The following is an 18,791-nucleotide window of genomic DNA, read 5'->3' on the forward strand; positions in this document are numbered from 1 at the left end:
ACCAGAAATATAACACTGTATTAGCCAAGCGATATTCATACATGGAACATCAAACTTCGTTGGCTTGCACGCAATGAAAGGCACCATTTTACATCACATTTTCCAATTGTAAATGCATCCCCACACGGTACAGGATAATTTCAGGAGCTGAGCAAATCACAGATAGCACTTTGACAGAAAGTGCTTATTTGCCACAATCCCATCTTAATGAAAGATATTCCGTACACAGCAGTACCTTTCAATGTTTCGACACTAACTTAAGTGTGGGAAAACAGAGCACACCCTCAGCATCACACCTCCCTCCCCTTCACAGCCCAAAACCAGATTTAAGTCTTAAACACAGAGCAAGCTTATGGTGACCTGGGGGAAAATAAAGCAACTTCTTTGTAAAGTTTGGGAATTCTCACTGTAGTTCAATAGCAAAGGTGTACTCAAAGCCTGATCACAGCTCGGCACCAAACCCAGTACCACAGCCAGGAGCCCTGCGACAACCGACATCCTTGATCTGACGCATATGCTTCCGTTGATAGAGGTCACCTGGCTCTCCTCAGTCTGGCCTCTGCTACGGGTGTGTAGGCAACACTGCTCCCAAAGCTGGCCGTAGCAGTGTGCCCTCGGTTTACTACAGCTGCCTCTCCCTATCCATCAAGTCTCACTTCGAACTTTATACTCCACGGCATGGCTCGTGCCCTCAGACCTCAAGCTGTGTGTCAATATATTTGCCTGTCACAATCAACAGTGGGCAGAATCGATGGGCACATCATATAGTCTGCGTAATTGTGCTCAGTCATATGAAAAAGGTAGTTTTTCCTGGATATCAGTGTTTATGATGCCATATCTCCTGAACCTACTGTCAGCAAAATATGTTGCAAGTAGAGTTAACAGTAAAGAAGTAATAAATTAAAATTTATGCCTGATGCAGCAGTTTTACTGCACAAGTACAAAAAATGTATGAAGGGATAAAGTTTTTGCCATCCGTCATTTTGGAGGTTGTCAGTGAGAGATAGTTTTGTAAAGGTTCGAAAAATTGAGCAGCAGATCCCCACTCTGTCTATGACAGTAACCTATTACAATAAAGGTCCCACTCTTTCTGCCTCATGTGTCCAATCATAACGTAATGTCATGCTGTGCTAGCACTCATGACAAGATACAGCAATTCTGCACAGCAGAAACACACTAGTAGATGTAGGAGGAGACCTCTGTAACTGTGGCTGAAACATTTGCTTCACCAGTAATAGTTTTTTTATAACATGGCACGCTACCATACCTAGAAAATTGTTTAAAGTTCTTTTGCAAGTGACTTAAGTGCTCTCATTTTCAAATACTGGTTGAATATAATGTGGGTATTTGCATGCAGTGCTGTGCCTCAAGACATATGTTAAACTTTTGATAGGAGATTATACCTCTTAATGAGTAGATTATGACAGGGTTTTACATTTTTAAATTCTGTCAATAATTCTGAGAGATATTGAAAATCAAATTTTTGTTGGCCCTGGAAGCCATTTGATAGGTAGCTTACAATTGGGACTGTGAATGATGTACTGGCCCCTCTGTGAGAGATGGAAGTCAGCTGACTTTGTGCTGCCCCAGAATGTTTACACTCAATGCCAACATTATCTAAGCAACAGTATTTTGTGCCTTAACAATAAGCAGCTCTTGTAAATATAGTGATGATCTGTTTAAGGTGTTATGTGTGGTGAATGTTAGGCTTATTTACAAAAAAATTGAAGAATATGTATCTGGTCCTACTGGTGACTCACTGTAAACTTTTATGTCATTTCTGTAATGCATTAGTCCATTACATGTTTGTTTCTTTTATACACTATAAGCTGGCTGCTCTGGAGAAAGAAGGCAGGGCTTGTCACTGCAGGCAATGTGCTACAAGTCTTACTGCAAGCATCTGCCCCCAGAATCTTCCACTCAAGGGCTGAGTAAAAGTGCCAATCAGTATCATGAACAGGGTCATTTAGTAATATATATAACTGTTATGATTAAATTAGTTTTGTCTGTAAGTGGTTGTTGTATATTTCCATGGATGTGGATTTAGATTTCCTTGGTATCTTCGGTAAGATGTCAAAGTTGTTTTGGATGTCACCTGCTGCATACTTTTCAGCCTCAAAGTGCAGAAGTGAAAACAGAAAGTGCTCTTGTTGTTTCTGTAAGTATATTCCTTAAAGCAAAGAGCAGTATTTCTTCTCGTCTGGCTAACATAGCGCTTGTCGCAGTCTCTACAGCTAAATCCATAAGCACCACAGATTCTAAAAACACATTTCTATTACTTCTGACATTGTAGTGTAATGTTGAACCAGTAGTACCCCTAATTTGAAAGTCTTCACCTAAGATTTTTTAAAACACTGTGTGATGTTGTCATATGACATAGCAACATTTCATACAGCTTTGACTAACACTGTTTACTTTTTTTTCCCCATTTAGTTTTATTATATATTTTTATGTTGTATTTTTCTTTGTGGCCATTAGCTTTTGGCTCTTTTACAACAGTAATTAGCTCCCTCCCAATTTTGTCTTCATCGATCGTTAATTTCGGCATTCTGTTGAACATTCCTCTGAAGTATGCCGATTTTTATCTGTTAGGATGGCAAGACCCCTTTAATTATTGAATCCATACCTGTTGGCTTCCTAAAAATCCAAAATTTATGTTTTCTGCCTTTATTAGAATTTGAGGAAGTAGAAGGCATAAACTTTCTGGATCACTTGTTAATAAAAAAAAAGATGGGATACTTAATTTCAGGTTAGGAAGCTAACAAATGTGATGCAATAATTAACAGGAGAGCTTGCTATCCTAAAAGATATAAATTGGCGTACTTCAGAGCAATGGTGAAAATAATGCTGAAACTATCTTTGTAAGTAGACATTGATCGGAAGGAGCCAATTACTGTTAAAATAGTGGCAAAAGCTAATGGCTACAAAGAAGATGTCAGCAAAATGTATATTAAAATTAAACTAAATGGGGAAAAGAAACTAAAACAGTGTTACTCAAAGCAGTAAGATGTATATTGCTATGTCATAACAACATGGCATAATCTTACAAGATTGCACAGTATTTTTAACAAATGAACATAGGTTTTCAAATTTGCTTGTGGAGTGAATTGGTGTACATGCAGAGACACTGACAAGTAAAATGTTGTTAAGATAGGAAGGATTTCTGGAGTTTGGTTTAAGGAACAGACATCCAAGAAGAACCAGAGTGAGGCTGAAAAGCATGTAGTGGGTGACTTCCAAAAAAAGCTAGAGATCTTACATAAGGTGACAAAGAATAGTTGTCGGGTTTACTGGAGGAGATGGAAATATACAGCCACATGTATTGCTTGTTGATGTATTCAGAAACATTCTAGTGTAAGTGGACAGCAGTGCGGCTCTAGCAGTATCACAAGTAAACAACTTTGAAGACAACTGCAAGACATTGGACAGGCTCCAGGGAGAGCATTTGCCAACAGCTAATTTGCACACTGATCTTCAATAGTTCTGTATCACTTTTAACTTCTCTTTTTCCTTATTAATTTATATGGTGCAATTTGATGTTTTTATGTATAACTTCATCCACTTGCTGCACACATGGTTGAAAGTTTTCTTGCCAGGAATGCACTACTATGCACATGTTTTATTTCCATTGTAAGTTTTAAAAGAATCTTTTCATGGCAATAGACAAAACTAGTTATTAAAGAAATTAAAATTGTGATCTTGACAGAATATTGTCATGAAAAATGCAGAAAAATGAACAGACTCCTGGTCAAACATGGTCTTCAATTGATAAATTGTTTTCGTGCTCATCATGAACTAAATGCTGTTTCAAGTGTAATTTTGTCTGTCAGATCTACAGAGCAGTTTCAAATTTGTCTGTTGTGAAATTGTCCAAGTGCTTTTATTCGAGGTGACAGCAAAACGCAAACAATAATCAGTAAGTTGGGAAGGCTGCAGCACGACAGTTGTGTGAGGACAGGTCATTGCTATTCAGTCCTACAGCATTTTTATCGAGCTGTTACTGTAAATACTGATTATTCTCCACATTTTGCTGCCACCATCAATAGTTATTGTTGAAATGAATATTGAACCAAACTAAGTTGAGGCCACTGTATTGATGTGAGTAATGAAAAGTAACATGTTTTCTTTAGCCAATGTGTGCTACATAGAACACACCATGAGTAGCATTTGTTATGACTGCCTTGCCTACATATCACAAAAATTAAATAGAAAATTTTCATACATACAACATTTATCATGTTCCGTAGATCTAGTCAAGGGGAAGAACATGCAGGGATGTGGAAAAAGTCAAGTTATTTTTCCAGCTTAATTAAATAGCTGCTGGTAGCTTGATTTTTACATGAAAACACTGATATTTTTCAGAGAAAATTTATAACTGCAGGACTTCTACACAATACACTATTACTTCAGCTGATGAAATCAGTGGCATTTGGGCTTTGAAATAAATCCAAAGACAGGTGAAAATTTGTGGTGGACTGGGACTGGGACTGTAATCTAGATTTTCTGCTTAATCTGAGCAGTTGCCTTGACATCGCTTATCCTCGCATGCTTCCCATCCGCTCCAAATTCCCATGCTATCATACGCAAGTAGCAAGTTTGACCATTCTTCTCCTACTGACAGCTCTCACCAATTCCCACAGGAGTTGAGACATAACATTAATCTGCACTGAAATTATTGCAAAAGCCATTGTGCTCATAAACATGAAGATACACACACCTATACAGTACATCACCACCATTACTCAATACATATATCGTCTGACTCGGCAACCTTGTGATGATTGCAAGTCCAAGCATCAAGTGGCATACTATTATTATAGGCCTCACTAATCTATATGTTATTACAGCATGGTTATTAAAACTTTCAAGGCCACCAATACTCTCTCAATACCTCCACAGTGAACAATAGCCTTGGTAGGCCATCCAGTACCAAGGCTAAATTTATCATCCTTTATAAGAGAAAAATTTAAACTACCACCTGCAAAAACGTAAGGATCTGAAAAAAACTTGGGGAGCAATGCCTTTTACCTTCACTTTGTTTTTCTTCTTGATACCAGTAATGAATTCAGTATTGTCAGTGGCCTTTAGTCATGGCACTGAATGGCTTACCACAGCTATTGTTCACTGTGGAGATACTGAGAGTATTGTTGGCCTCGAGAGTCTTAATTACCATGATGTCATAACTTACTGTACTTCTAATGTTGGTGAAGTTTTTAATAAGGATATTTGTATGTCTTATTTCTATTGTACAATGCCTTTTGTGTTGAGGACTTGTGGACTTTAGAAGGTGGATCAATGAAGCTATTTATGTATAGTGTAGATTTGGTGTTTATGAAACTGCAAAATTTGTTGGTGATATGACTTTTTATTATCACAGATAAAGGACCCTTACACCCTCCCACCAGAAGGGAAAAAAGAATCTATACGTTGATCCTGCCAAAAGCTAAGAAGCGATTCTTGGTGTTGTAACTCTCAGGGGCACCCTGGGATGCTCTCTGTGTAAGGCACCCCTGTGAATCTCTGAGAGTTGCGGCAATGGTTTGCGCATGCACAACACTGGGCCATATAGTAGTGTAGTTTGTATACTTGCGGTTTATGCTCATGACATGTGTGTGTATCTTCATGTCTGCATGCGTGATACCTCATACAGTTATTTCAGTGCGGATGCACGTTACATCCAAACTGATGTAGGAATCAGGTGAGTCGCCAGCAGGAAGAGAATGGACAGGGAGGCTACTTGTGTACGACAGGATGGGAATGTGGGTTGTATGAGAAGCATGCCAGGATAGCAGAGGCAGTCAAGGCAACTGCCTATGTTAAACAGGAAATCTGGGTCTGAGTCCAGGTCGAGCACAAACTTTCTTGTCTTTGGATTTTATTTCAGAAGTCCAAATGCGGCTGATGTCGTTGGTTTCTCTCAATTCACACAATTAACAGCTGCTGTTTCACATAGTGGTGCCTGTTGTGTTGGCCATATACAACAGATCAGACACCATGCATATATTTTTGTGTATCTTCAACATTATTACTTGTCTTGCAGCTTTACAATGAACATCGCTACTTTCCATGTAGTTAATGAGAACTTATGCTATTGAGTGTAGATAACCAGACATATAATTATATGACGAGTTTCTAATAGACGAGACTTTAAATTTTTTATTTTGTTTTGGATGGGTGCATATGGAAGAGTTCAGTAGTAGAAAACATTACTCCACTTTGAATCCTAAATATGGAGATAAGACTATATGAAAATTACTTTTGTGTCTTGGCTTGCATTTGTACAAATTACTGTTGAAGTGTGACTAGTTTTAATTATCACCAATCAAAACTGTGAAGAAGTAAATGTACTGGGAACTGAGCATAAGAATTGTAAGGCCCTTAGGGAGGTGTCTGCAAGATGTGTGGTTATCTGCTTCACACAATCTTCGTACTGCTCACTTCTGCTGAATAAATACCTTATTTACTTTCAATGTGCTGTCGTAGAAGGTAGTTACATAATAGAGCAAGTTAAAAAATATGCAGAATAAGCCAGCACTCTTCTTTTTAGAGATTAGTTTGTAAATGTGATACATGCCAACTAACATTTTATTTTAATTAAGTGGAAAATATCTTGGTACATCAGAAAAAGTTTGAATCTTACAATAGCACAGATAAAATCCAACTATGGGCAAAGTACAGCAGAATGTTTTGAGGAGGTAACATAATATTTCAGTAACATGAAAGCAACTTCAGAGCATTATGCCTTTGCTTTGTTCAGTTATTTGGCCACTTGGCCAGTCTTTTTGGATTCGTGTGGGTTTTATGTGATAAAAAAATACCAAGAATATCATCATCAAAATACTTTATTGGTTTGAAATACACTCCTGGAAATGGAAAAAAGAACACATTGACACCGGTGTGTCAGACCCACCATACTTGCTCCGGACACTGCGAGAGGGCTGTACAAGGAATGATCACACGCACGGCACAGCGGACACACCAGGAACCGCGGTGTTGGCCGTCGAATGGCGCTAGCTGCACAGCATTTGTGCACCGCCGCCGTCAGTGTCAGCCAGTTTGCCGTGGCATACGGAGCTCCATCGCAGTCTTTAACACTGGTAGCATGCCGCGACAGCGTGGACGTGAACCGTATGTGCAGTTGACGGACTTTGAGCGAGGGCGTATAGTGGGCATGCAGGAGGCCGGGTGGACGTACCGCCGAATTGCTCAACACGTGGGGCGTGAGGTCTGCACAGTACATCGATGTTGTCGCCAGTGGTCGGCGGAAGGTGCACGTGCCCGTCGACCTGGGACCGGACCGCAGCGACGCGCGGATGCACGCCAAGACCGTAGGATCCTACGCAGTGCCGTAGGGGACCGCACCGCCACTTCCCAGCAAATTAGGGACACTGTTGCTCCTGGGGTATCGGCGAGGACCATTCGCAACCGTCTCCATGAAGCTGGGCTACGGTCCTGCACACCGTTAGGCCGTCTTCCGCTCACGCCCCAACATCGTGCAGCCCGCCTCCAGTGGTGTCGCGACAGGCGTGAATGGAGGGACGAATGGAGACGTGTCGTCTTCAGCGATGAGAGTCGCTTCTGCCTTGGTGCCAATGATGGTCGTATGCGTGTTTGGCGCCGTGCAGGTGAGCGCCACAATCAGGACTGCATACGACCGAGGCACACAGGGCCAACACCCGGCATCATGGTGTGGGGAGCGATCTCCTACACTGGCCGTACACCACTGGTGATCGTCGAGGGGACACTGAATAGTGCACGGTACATCCAAACCGTCATCGAACCCATCGTTCTACCATTCCTAGACCGGCAAGGGAACTTGCTGTTCCAACAGGACAATTCACGTCCGCATGTATCCCGTGCCACCCAACGTGCTCTAGAAGGTGTAAGTCAACTACCCTGGCCAGCAAGGTCTCCGGATCTGTCCCCCATTGAGCATGTTTGGGACTGGATGAAGCGTCGTCTCACGCGGTCTGCACGTCCAGCATGAACGCTGGTCCAACTGAGGCGCCAGGTGGAAATGGCATGGCAAGCCATTCCACAGGACTACATCCAGCATCTCTACGATCGTCTCCATGGGAGAATAGCAGCCTGCATTGCTGCGAAAGGTGGATATACACTGTACTAGTGCCGACATTGTGCATGCTCTGTTGCCTGTGTCTATGTGCCTGTGGTTCTGTCAGTGTGATCAAGTGATGTATCTGATCCCAGGAATGTGTCAATAAAGTTTCCCCTTCCTGGGACAATGAATTCACGGTGTTCTTATTTCAGTTTCCAGGAGTGTACTTATATCACCACATTTAGAGTAATTATTTGTTATAAGACATTTGTGTTACTTCTCTGTCAATCTGAAAAATATTCGTGAAATTCAATATTTCAATTAGGCTTCAGTTCCTACTCTGACTATCTTCTAACTCCTCTGTGGGCATAAAATGGTGTTGTGCGAGGTTCATTAAAAATATAGGCTCTTGTGCTGTTAATTTGATTTTATACTTCAGTTACTGACCCAGCTCTCTTGAATATGTTTATTGGTCATGTGCAGCTTTTAGAAGGAGGCATAAATCTTTAGCACTCCTTTGCATCCTTGCCAAAAACCTTCTGCCATTTGATTGTTTGTACTGTATTTTTATTTCAAATGTGAACATTAATGCAGTTATTTGAAGCCATTTGAACATTTGACTGTGAAAAGTAGTAAGAGTGTAAATGGATAATCAGATATTGCTGCTCCCAATAAAAAATACGTACACTCAGATGTAATTACAAAATTATTATTTCTTTACTCATGCTTTATAATTTTTATTGATCTTTAACAGATCATTAATATTTTATTTCTCTGATATTTGAACAGGAATCCACTAGCTCAGATGGAAGAAGAAAAACGAGAACATGAAGCAAAAATGAAGAAGATGGAAATAGAGATGGAACAAGTGTTTGAAATGAAAGTAAAAGAAAAGAAGCAGAAGCTTAAGGACTCAGAAGCAGAGGTATGTGCCTCTACTACCTTTCTGATACCATACAATCACTGTCTTCATTCTTCCATTTCCCTTACTCTTTTTGGTCTCCAGCAGGATGCCTTTTTGTATTGTTGGTTGTTAACAGTTGATACTAATTATGTGATGCACTCATTTCATTCCTGAAGATAAATGCACAAATGATTGTCAGTATAATGGAAAATGTATTCAATGTAATCGCCCTCTTCAACACTCAGTGACTCTTTGCTGGAATTTCATGCTGTTATTTACTACTATCTAATTCCTTTGTGCCAGGATCACACAGATTACTGTACACTTAGTGAGGAATTCCTTCTTTTGATTGTTGTAGCATCCAGTACAGTTATTTCAGTTAAAGTGCAATTACATACTTGTTCGAGCAGTTGGTAAATTGTGGTGACATTGGGGACATCTTTCTTTAAGTAGTGGAAGATAATTTGATGCATAATTGGATGAAGTGAGATTATTGAAGACTGTCAGTATTGTTAGATTAAGAATCTGAAGCATGAGAAAGTGATGACATGGACAGAAATCAAACCTCACTAACTGGACCTGATAGTTACAGGAGAAGGTGCTTAAAAAGTTGTTCACAACTGGTATGACTGAAGTGATTCTGGAATACACCCAACATTTGAAACTACTAACAGTCCTTCACTTTGGCACATAATCTCAACAATTTCTTTGTACCATTGTGGACTTATTGTATGTAGCTGCTCTTTCCAGTTATGGTGTCACTTGGTGATAGAGGTCTGTTAAGACACACTCTTACTATGTTTGTCCAATACCATTAATCTTTAGACTGGTCAACTGTTAAATTCAATAGCATGTACCTTACTCAATTAATAATTTTGGTTGGGTATTCTTTCAGGAATGGTTCTGATCTGGGCTATGAGGACTAAAGATAAAAAGTCGTGAATAAGATAACTAACTTGTGTTTTTATTATTGAGAAACAACTATCAAAAACTGCACCTTAACAGCAAATAATTGTACTGAGCAGTGTGCTAATTTATTCAAAATGAGGCATTCCACAATAAGTGTATGTGTTCTATGTGATCCTGGTGCAGATGAGTCTCAAATTATAGCAAATATTAAATGGAAATATTAAATTGTAGTAAACCTAAAATGTATGAAGAATCCATCCGTGATTGTGCTCATCCATGACTCCTGAGCAACTGCAACAACAACAACAACAACAACAACAATAATAATAATAACAATAACAACTGGTGCAGGGAGCACCTGACCCAGCCAGCCCACAACCCACTCAACAAGCAAAAGATTTGTCTTGCCTGTTCTCCTCATCAACCAGATGTTGCTTCATAATGTACCACAAGTTTTGAAATTGATAGTGATAGCTAGCCAGATGACCAAATGAATAATAATTATCAAAATTTGATTAAACGAAGGTTTGAGGATTAAGGATCTTCATACAGTTCAAACTCACTTGATTTGTTAATAAGTTATCATTAATTGCTGTTCTTTTGTTTACATATGTTTAACGAGCAGTGAGGCTGGACTGTGGTATTCGTAAGGTCCATGATAACAGTTTTACTTAAAGCTACTCTCATGGTTAATTATGGAGAGGCAGAGTTGCTTGGTTGAGACTATAATCATGCCTGATAGCATGTTGTGGTGGTTGGTAGCAGGTTACTGTGGGAGGAGTCGAAAGGATGTTATGCTTATCCAGGGGTGTGACAATAAAAGTTGTAGTCTTGCCATCACAGCTGATTAATTCTTCTGTTGCACATTGCATCTGATATGTGCGTCGGCACACTGCAACTGCCTTCAGATCTTTAGTGTGCCGACACCTCCCTATGATAAGTAGGATTGTAATGTGACATGGAGGAACAAATACTAACAATGTAGGAAAAGACAGATAGCTACTTACCGTAAAGATAACATGCTAAGTAGCAGACAGGCACAATTAAGATACTTACACATAAGCTTTCAGCCACAGCCATCTTCAGAAAAAGAGAAACTCAAACCATTCATTCACACAAGCTAGCACACCTCACACATGACTGCCAGCTTCGACAGCTCGGGCTACAATACCAGCACTGTGCCGAGTTGCCAGAGTTAGTGGTCATGTGTGTGTGAGGTGTGCTAGCTTGTGGGAATGAATGGTTTGAGTTTCTCTTTTTCTAACGAAGGCTTTGGTCCGAGAGCTTATGCTTAAGCGTCTTTTAATTGTGCCTGTCTGCAACTTAGCGTGTTATCTTTACGGTAAGTAGCAATCTTATCTTTTCCTACATTGTTGATATTTCTACCTGGAGTTTCCACTGTTTGATAGAGGAATGAGCATTAGATATTGGTCTTATTAATTAAATATCCAACTTAAATCAGTTAATTACACATAATTGTGCAATTCAGAACATCTAGTAGACTCCTTAAATTGCCTCGTACATTGCTAGCATACCATAGAGATTGAGATTGGTAACATGTAGTGTCCTGCATAAGATACCACACCTGCGATCCGGACTCGTGGCTGTACGATGCGCCACAGAAGTCGCAAGGTCTCTACTCTAGGATGCACATGCAGCCTCTCCGTAGTGCACTCTACTGGCCAGCCAATGGCTTATAGAATCAAGTCCAGCCGGCTTCGCTGTCAGTCTCTACATTCAGCCTATATGTGTCAGACTAGTAGAGCAGCCAGTCTGTGGCAATTATTTTCCTTCACCAATATTCGTGAAGTAATAAAGTGTTGTGTTATTTATTACCTGTGTGTCTTGTAGCCAGACTGTGACATCTTTAGTTGATTAAATATAATTTATTGAAGAAATCAGGGACTGCCAGCTTGCAGGTCTTTCTTGCAGAACGATGCCAGAATGAGCAGTTAGGTGGAAGGATACTAAGTTTCCTGACAGCACCCAGTTGCTTCTGCAGTCTCTTGCACTACATTGCAATGTCCTGACAACAAAGGCGAAGCTTACTATTGGTATATGTGATAACCAATGCCAAGTGTTCGAAGAAACATTCAGTGAAAGATTTTGAGCAAAGGCTATAAAGCAGTTATAAGCAGTTGATTAGTGATATGTATGCTGTGTCAGTCACACATATTAAATCAGTTATTCCACTCTTTTGCTCACCAGTAGTTATTTGCTCTTTGTTGTGATGCTGCTGATATGTGTATTTCTTGCATTACGTTCTCAAGGGCTCATGCAGGCTGCATGTTTCAGTCAAGAATGACTGATAAGTAATGACGTGAACAAAGTCTCCATGTGGACCAACTCATCCCTGCATTCCACCTTGACGCATGTAATACACCTGTAAGCTCACGACAGGCGCACGTTAAGAGAATGTAATGACTGTCTAGTTGTGAAGCATTGCTTCCTCTGTAAATCTACATGTGTGCAGGAAAGGGGGGGGGGGGGAGATGTTTCGTTTTGTTCAGTCACATTTTATTTAAATCTGTTCACCTGTTTCACAATTGCTAGATCCCAATCAGATGTTTAACGTACCTGGTTCTCATATGCTCATTTATCTACTCTATGTGCTTGCGTCTGAGTTTCCAAAATAAATCCTTCTATGTTTATAACTGTGTGTTGTTGCTATGTTTGTTAAGAGGTGGGAGTAGCCTTGTACCCACAGTGCCAGTGACAATTATCACTGATATACGGAACACGTCACAAGTGCCTGCAAATGGGAGATGTAGTTTCAATAGCTGATACAAATGTAATCTGGAAAGTTTTGAAGTTATAAACAAAAGTAGCAGCTTATGATATTAACCCTTTACAGACGTGGTCTCTGCATTCCTTGCTGACCACGGTTTTACAGTCATTGTACAGCTTGCCTAATGCTACTACCTGTGGTGAGAGATGGCATTCTTGCGACTACGAAATACTTATCATCCCATTTTAAGAAAACTATTTGATGAAAAAAGGTTAATTTTAGCTCATACATTGCTGTGAATAAAATGTAGATAAGATATTGAAAATTTATTTAAAATTGAGATCAGAATGAGACCTAATTTCATTCTCAAGATACTGTTTCTTATATTTACAATGTAGGGAAAGATAGATCGCTGCTTACCATAAAGGTAACACAAGAAGTTGCAGACAGGCACAATTAAAAGAGACTTACACATAAGCTTTTTGCCTCAGCCTTCATCAGGAAAAGAGAAACAAACACTATTCATTCACACAAGCAGTCCCACCTCGTGCACATGATTTTGGCCTGAGCTGCCGGAGTTGGCGGTCCTGTATTGTGAGACGTTCTATATTGTGTGAATGAATGGTGTGTGTTTCTCTTTTTCCAACGAAGGTTGTGGTCAAAAGCTTATGTGTAAGTGTCTTTTAATTGTGCCTGCCTGCAGCTTAGATTGCTATTTACTGTAAAGTAACATGCTATCATCTCCTACATTGTTGATATTGCTACCTGGGGTTTTTTGTTTTTTATATTTGGCGGAGACTTGTGTACGGCATACCTAATTCTGTCCCTGTGCATTGGGAATCCTGTGGTCATAACAATTGTCACATTTCATAAATGGTTCAGGACATCAAAATGAGGTTTTAAGCAAATGATAGTATGTAAGAAGGCACATATGCTGTGTTATAAATATTCAAAACTTTTTTATTCACTGAGATATGGAAGTAACTTGTGTGCAGCAGTGAGAGGGGTCTGCAGAATGGGATGCATAAACATGTGAATAGTGCTTAAGGCTAGCCCTGAAGCCTCATTTAAACACATTCTCAGACCCAGGGAGCAATGGAGCATGACATGTTAACTCCTCCATAGCAGTCAATGGGTTAACAAGTGCATAACATCTTCATTCCTCATTCATCGCCCCAGGTGAGGTTGATTAACATAACAGTCCAGAGTGAATGAGTAGAGATTTTTCACATGTTGAAGTTTTGAGATTTATCATCACTTAGCTGTGGTGGACTTTTATGCTAGTTCAGCTGCACTATTAAGCAAGCGTAGGCTGTTACCAGTTTGTCACTTGCTGTATACCCAAAAGATTGTCTTCAAAGAAAATTATTTTGTAAAAAATGGATTAAATCTCTCTTTGCTTTTCCACTTTTCAAAGCACAACACAAAAAATAACAACTAGTAAATAATCTGTTTAGACTTGTATAATCAGAAGATACGTTTGTATTGCAACTATAAATGTGTATAAATGTCTAGACCATAGAAGCACAGTGCACATTGCCTTCTGTAAATTATCAGTAATAAAGTAAAAGGAGTGAAATGTTATCTACAATTTATACACCAATCAGTTTGCTGTTCCAAGAGTCACAAGACAGGAAATGGAGGAAGTAATTACGAAGGGAGCGAGACACGCTTGTCGGCTATCCACCATGTTAGTTAATTTGTCATTGAGTTAGTAGTAAAGTAAGCTAAAGAGATTAACAAGAAATGAAGCATGCAGAGCATAAACTTGGAAAGGGAAGTAAAGTACAAGGAGAAAAAATAAGAACTTCGGAGTTTGCCAGTGATTATATTTCCCTCAGAGAGCAAAGGACTTGGAAGAGATGTTGATATGAATGAATAGTGATGAACAACAATAAAAGTAAAACAAATACTTGGAATTAAGTTAGTGATGCTAGGGCAATTACACTCCTGGAAATTGAAATAAGAACACCGTGAATTCATTGTCCCAGGAAGGTGAAACTTTATTGACACATTCCTGGGGTCAGATACATCACATGATCACACTGACAGAACCACAGGCACATAGACACAGGCAACAGAGCATGCACAGTGTCGGCACTAGTGCAGTGTATATCCACCTTTCGCAGCAATGCAGGCTGCTATTCTCCCATGGAGACGATCGTAGAGATGCTGGATGTAGTCCTGTGGAACGGCTTGCCATGCCATTTCCACCTGGCGCCTCAGTTGGACCAGCGTTCGTGCTGGACGTGCAGACCGCGTGAGACGACGCTTCATCCAGTCCCAAACATGCTCAATGGGGGACAGATCCGGAGATCTTGCTGGCCAGGGTAGTTGACTTACACCTTCTAGAGCACGTTGGGTGGCACGGGATACATGTGGACGTGCATTGTCCTGTTGGAACAGCAAGTTCCCTTGCCGGTCTAGGAATGGTAGAACGATGGGTTCGATGACGGTTTGGATGTACCGTGCACTATTCAGTGTCCCCTCGACGATCACCAGTGGTGTACAGCCAGTGTAGGAGATCGCTCCCCACACCATGATGCCGGGTGTTGGCCCTGTGTGCCTCGGTCGTATGCAGTCCTGATTGTGGCACTCACCTGCACGGCGCCAAACACGCATACGACCATCATTGGCACCAAGGCAGAAGCGACTCTCATCGCTGAAGACGACACGTCTCCATTCGTCCCTCCATTCACGCCTGTCGCAACACCACTGGAGGCGGGCTGCACGATGTTGGGGCGTGAGCGGAAGACGGCCTAACGGTGTGCGGGACCGTAGCCCAGCTTCATGGAGACGGTTGCGAATGGTCCTCGCCGATACCCCAGGAGCAACAGTGTCCCTAATTTGCTGGGAAGTGGCGGTGCGGTCCCCTACGGCACTGCGTAGGATCCTACGGTCTTGGCGTGCATCCGTGCGTCGCTGCGGTCTGGTCCCAGGTCGACGGGCACGTGCACCTTCCGCCGACCACTGGCGACAACATCGATGTACTGTGGAGACCTCACGCCCCACGTGTTGAGCAATTCGGCGGTACGTCCACCCGGCCTCCCGCATGCCCACTATACGCCCTCGCTCAAAGTCCGTCAACTGCACATACGGTTCACGTCCACGCTGTCGCGGCATGCTACCAGTGTTAAAGACTGCGATGGAGCTCCGTATGCCACGGCAAACTGGCTGACACTGACGGCGGCGGTGCACAAATGCTGCGCAGCTAGCGCCATTCAACGGCCAACACCTCGGTTCCTGGTGTGTCCGCTGTGCCGTGCGTGTGATCATTGCTCGTACAGCCCTCTCGCAGTGTCCGGAGCAAGTATGGTGGGTCTGACACACCGGTGTCAATGTGTTCTTTTTTCCATTTCCAGGAGTGTAGATTAAGAAATGAGACACTGAAAGCAGTCGATGAGTTTTGCCATTTGGACACCATAATAATACCATAAGTGAAAGAATTCTTTACTTGTTTTCCTGTGTCCTCTATCCAGCCAGTGGCACCAGTGGCGTGTGGTTCTCCAAAGTGCTTGCAATTGTGTATCAGAGGGACAAGGCAACCCGTCTGGTACTTACCTAAGTGGATGTGGGAAACCATCTAGAAACCACATCCAGGCTGCCCGACACACTTGCCCTTGTCACTAATCTGAGAGACGAATTCAGTATTGGTCCCGCACACCTCCCCGTGTTCCATAAGCAGGCACTTTAATTTGCTTGTCTGTATGCAAAAAGTTAGAAGGATAGAAAATATAAACTAATAACAATAAGAAAATACTTCCGGAAAGAAAAATAAGTTCACAAAAACTACAAATTTGTGTTAGGAAACATACCTTGGAAGTACTTTTCTGAAGTGAAATGTGAATGAGCTGAATCATATTGGGGGGGGGGGGGGGGGGGGGGATCAAATTTCTTGCACAGCTTGACTAAAAGAAGGGATAAGTTGATATGACACATCCTGTAGTGCCAAGGCACAGTTAGTTTAGCAATGGAGAATACTGTGGGGGTAAAAATAGTAAAGAGAAAGCAAGGTTTGATAACAGTAAGAAGGTTCAGTTGGATGTAGAGTGCAACACTAACACAGACAGACAGAGACAGACTTGTACAGGATAGACAAGTGTGGAGAGCTCTATCATATTAGTCTTCAGATTGAACATCGCAGCAATCATCCAACAACAACCAAAAAGTCGGAGCTTTTTTAGTGCTGATCCAAAGGCCAAAATAAGGAGAGAAAAAAAAAGAAATAATAAATGTCAAACACATCAAAATACTTATGCACTCAGTGCAGCACCTGAACCACAATGGCTCGTGTGTGTGTGTGTGTGTGTGTGTGTGTGTGTGTGTGTGTGTGTGGTTGCAATCGAAGTGTTAATAGAATAATGTGAGATGGCATTGTCTAACTAGAGTAATGCTCTTGTGTGTGTGTGTGTGTGTGTGTGTGTGTGTGTGTGTGGTTGCAATCGAAGTGTTAATAGAATAATGTGAGATGGCATTGTCTAACTAGAGTAATCCTTTTTCTGTGATTTAGATGTCTTTGTCACGTTCAGTTGAGTCAACGTAGCTTACTTGGTTGCTATGAAGCTCACATTTTTGGGTCTCACATAGCTTATATTTTTACAAAGTGAATCTGCTTCATGTTTGATCATTTATGAAATCTTAAAGAAAAAGAGAGCTGAGTTATTTGTAGAAATAGTCTTAGTTTCATTTGTTCAGATCATGCATAGATAGCGTGAAAATTGCCAGTTCATCCATTATACTTACCTGCAGGCATTCCGCATATGTGAATGGCGTAATTTCAGTGTGTAATTGTGGTGTAATTCTTTCTCAGTAGCCACAGTGAATGGAAATACAATCATGTAGTAGTAATTTCTCAGATTTTTAATATTGCAGCTGCTTTTCCATTTTGGCCAACTGGGGACCACATGAGAATTTCAGTTCCTTCTTTTTTGTTCCTCCGATCGTCTTTAATCTCTTAAACATGGTTTTTCTTTTCAGACCTGTCAAAACCAGTTCTCTTGGGATCCATCTTAATTTAATACCTTCCTTCTGAAGATATCTTTTTGCTGCTTCTTTGCTTTTATATTGTTATTCATCCTGTTGAAATGCCCAAAACAGTCATCCTTCTTTCTGTTATAATAGTTTCTGTTGTTTTTTTTTCCTGTATTTCATCAGTGGGCATGCCATTTTTCATAACACAAGCAGATGTGCGACGCAATTTGTACACATATAAAGTATAGCTGTCTTTATGTTAGCAAAATTAATATGGATGAGCAAAATCACAGTTTAAATTTAACTAAGCTATGATAAAATAAACGTACATTACATCTAAAAAAAAAAAAAAAAAAATAAAAAAAAAAAACGTATATTATATGAGCTAAATCACTGTTTAATAAAACAATAATAAAATAAACTTTTCATTATATAACTCTGTTGCCACACACAATTGTTACCCTACAGTAGAAACCCACTCAAAACATTAAAAAGTGCAGTACATCAGATCCATGCCAACCGCTTATTTGTTCGCTAATTACACCATACATAACTGCGTCTTTGTGAGAGTGTGCTGCTAGCTCAGAATCGGGGTCATTTTCTTGCACAGATCATAAATTTTTTTCTCACCTAGCCCACTGTTTATTTTATATTACTGCTGCTCACCTGGACATATGACAACACAACTCATTAAGGTGTTAGCTGAAGCAATAATGGAAGAATTGGTATGGGCTCACGATTTTAAAATAACGGTGGAATGGTACAAGACAATGTCATTTGTGATTGGCCCACTTTATACGTAGGCATGCCCAATTGACAGGTTAATTTCCCAGTCTCTGTGCTTCTTACTGAACCTACAATTTTTGTCAAGACTCTTCTCTTCGATATTTACAGTTAATCTAATTTATAAATCAGTACTTGTGTAGGTGCATTCTGATTTCACTACCATGTTGGAATACTTTAGTACTGTAGTTCTTGATGTGGACTTTGTATTATAAATATTTTTTGTTGTTCTATGTCCCTTTCCATTCTATGAATTGTTTCATTTATGGCAGATTTTCCAAGCCCCCCCCCCCCCTTTTTTTTAATTCCCTCTCATAAATGCTTGAGCTATCTTACCTTTGCTATTTGACTACTGTCGATCCGTCTAAATATTTTAGGGCATTTTATATGTTTTTGACAGCAGAGATTTTTAAAGCTGCTCTACTGACTGACTTTTATTT

The 18,791-nt window shown here is 40.6% G+C and overlaps 1 protein-coding gene across 1 annotated transcript in view; it reads left to right on the forward strand.

The window, feature by feature from the left end:
* The window catches only part of LOC126485157 (protein peanut), a 164,058-nt gene that overhangs the window by 127,553 nt on the left and 17,714 nt on the right, over positions 1-18,791 (forward strand). Inside the window, exon 6 of the mRNA XM_050108828.1 lies at positions 8,846-8,981. Within this exon, the coding sequence (XP_049964785.1) occupies positions 8,846-8,981 (136 nt within the window). The remainder of the gene's footprint in view (positions 1-8,845; positions 8,982-18,791) is intronic.

This window comes from Schistocerca serialis, chromosome 6, assembly GCF_023864345.2.
Source record: "Schistocerca serialis cubense isolate TAMUIC-IGC-003099 chromosome 6, iqSchSeri2.2, whole genome shotgun sequence".
Taxonomy (NCBI): domain Eukaryota; kingdom Metazoa; phylum Arthropoda; class Insecta; order Orthoptera; family Acrididae; genus Schistocerca; species Schistocerca serialis.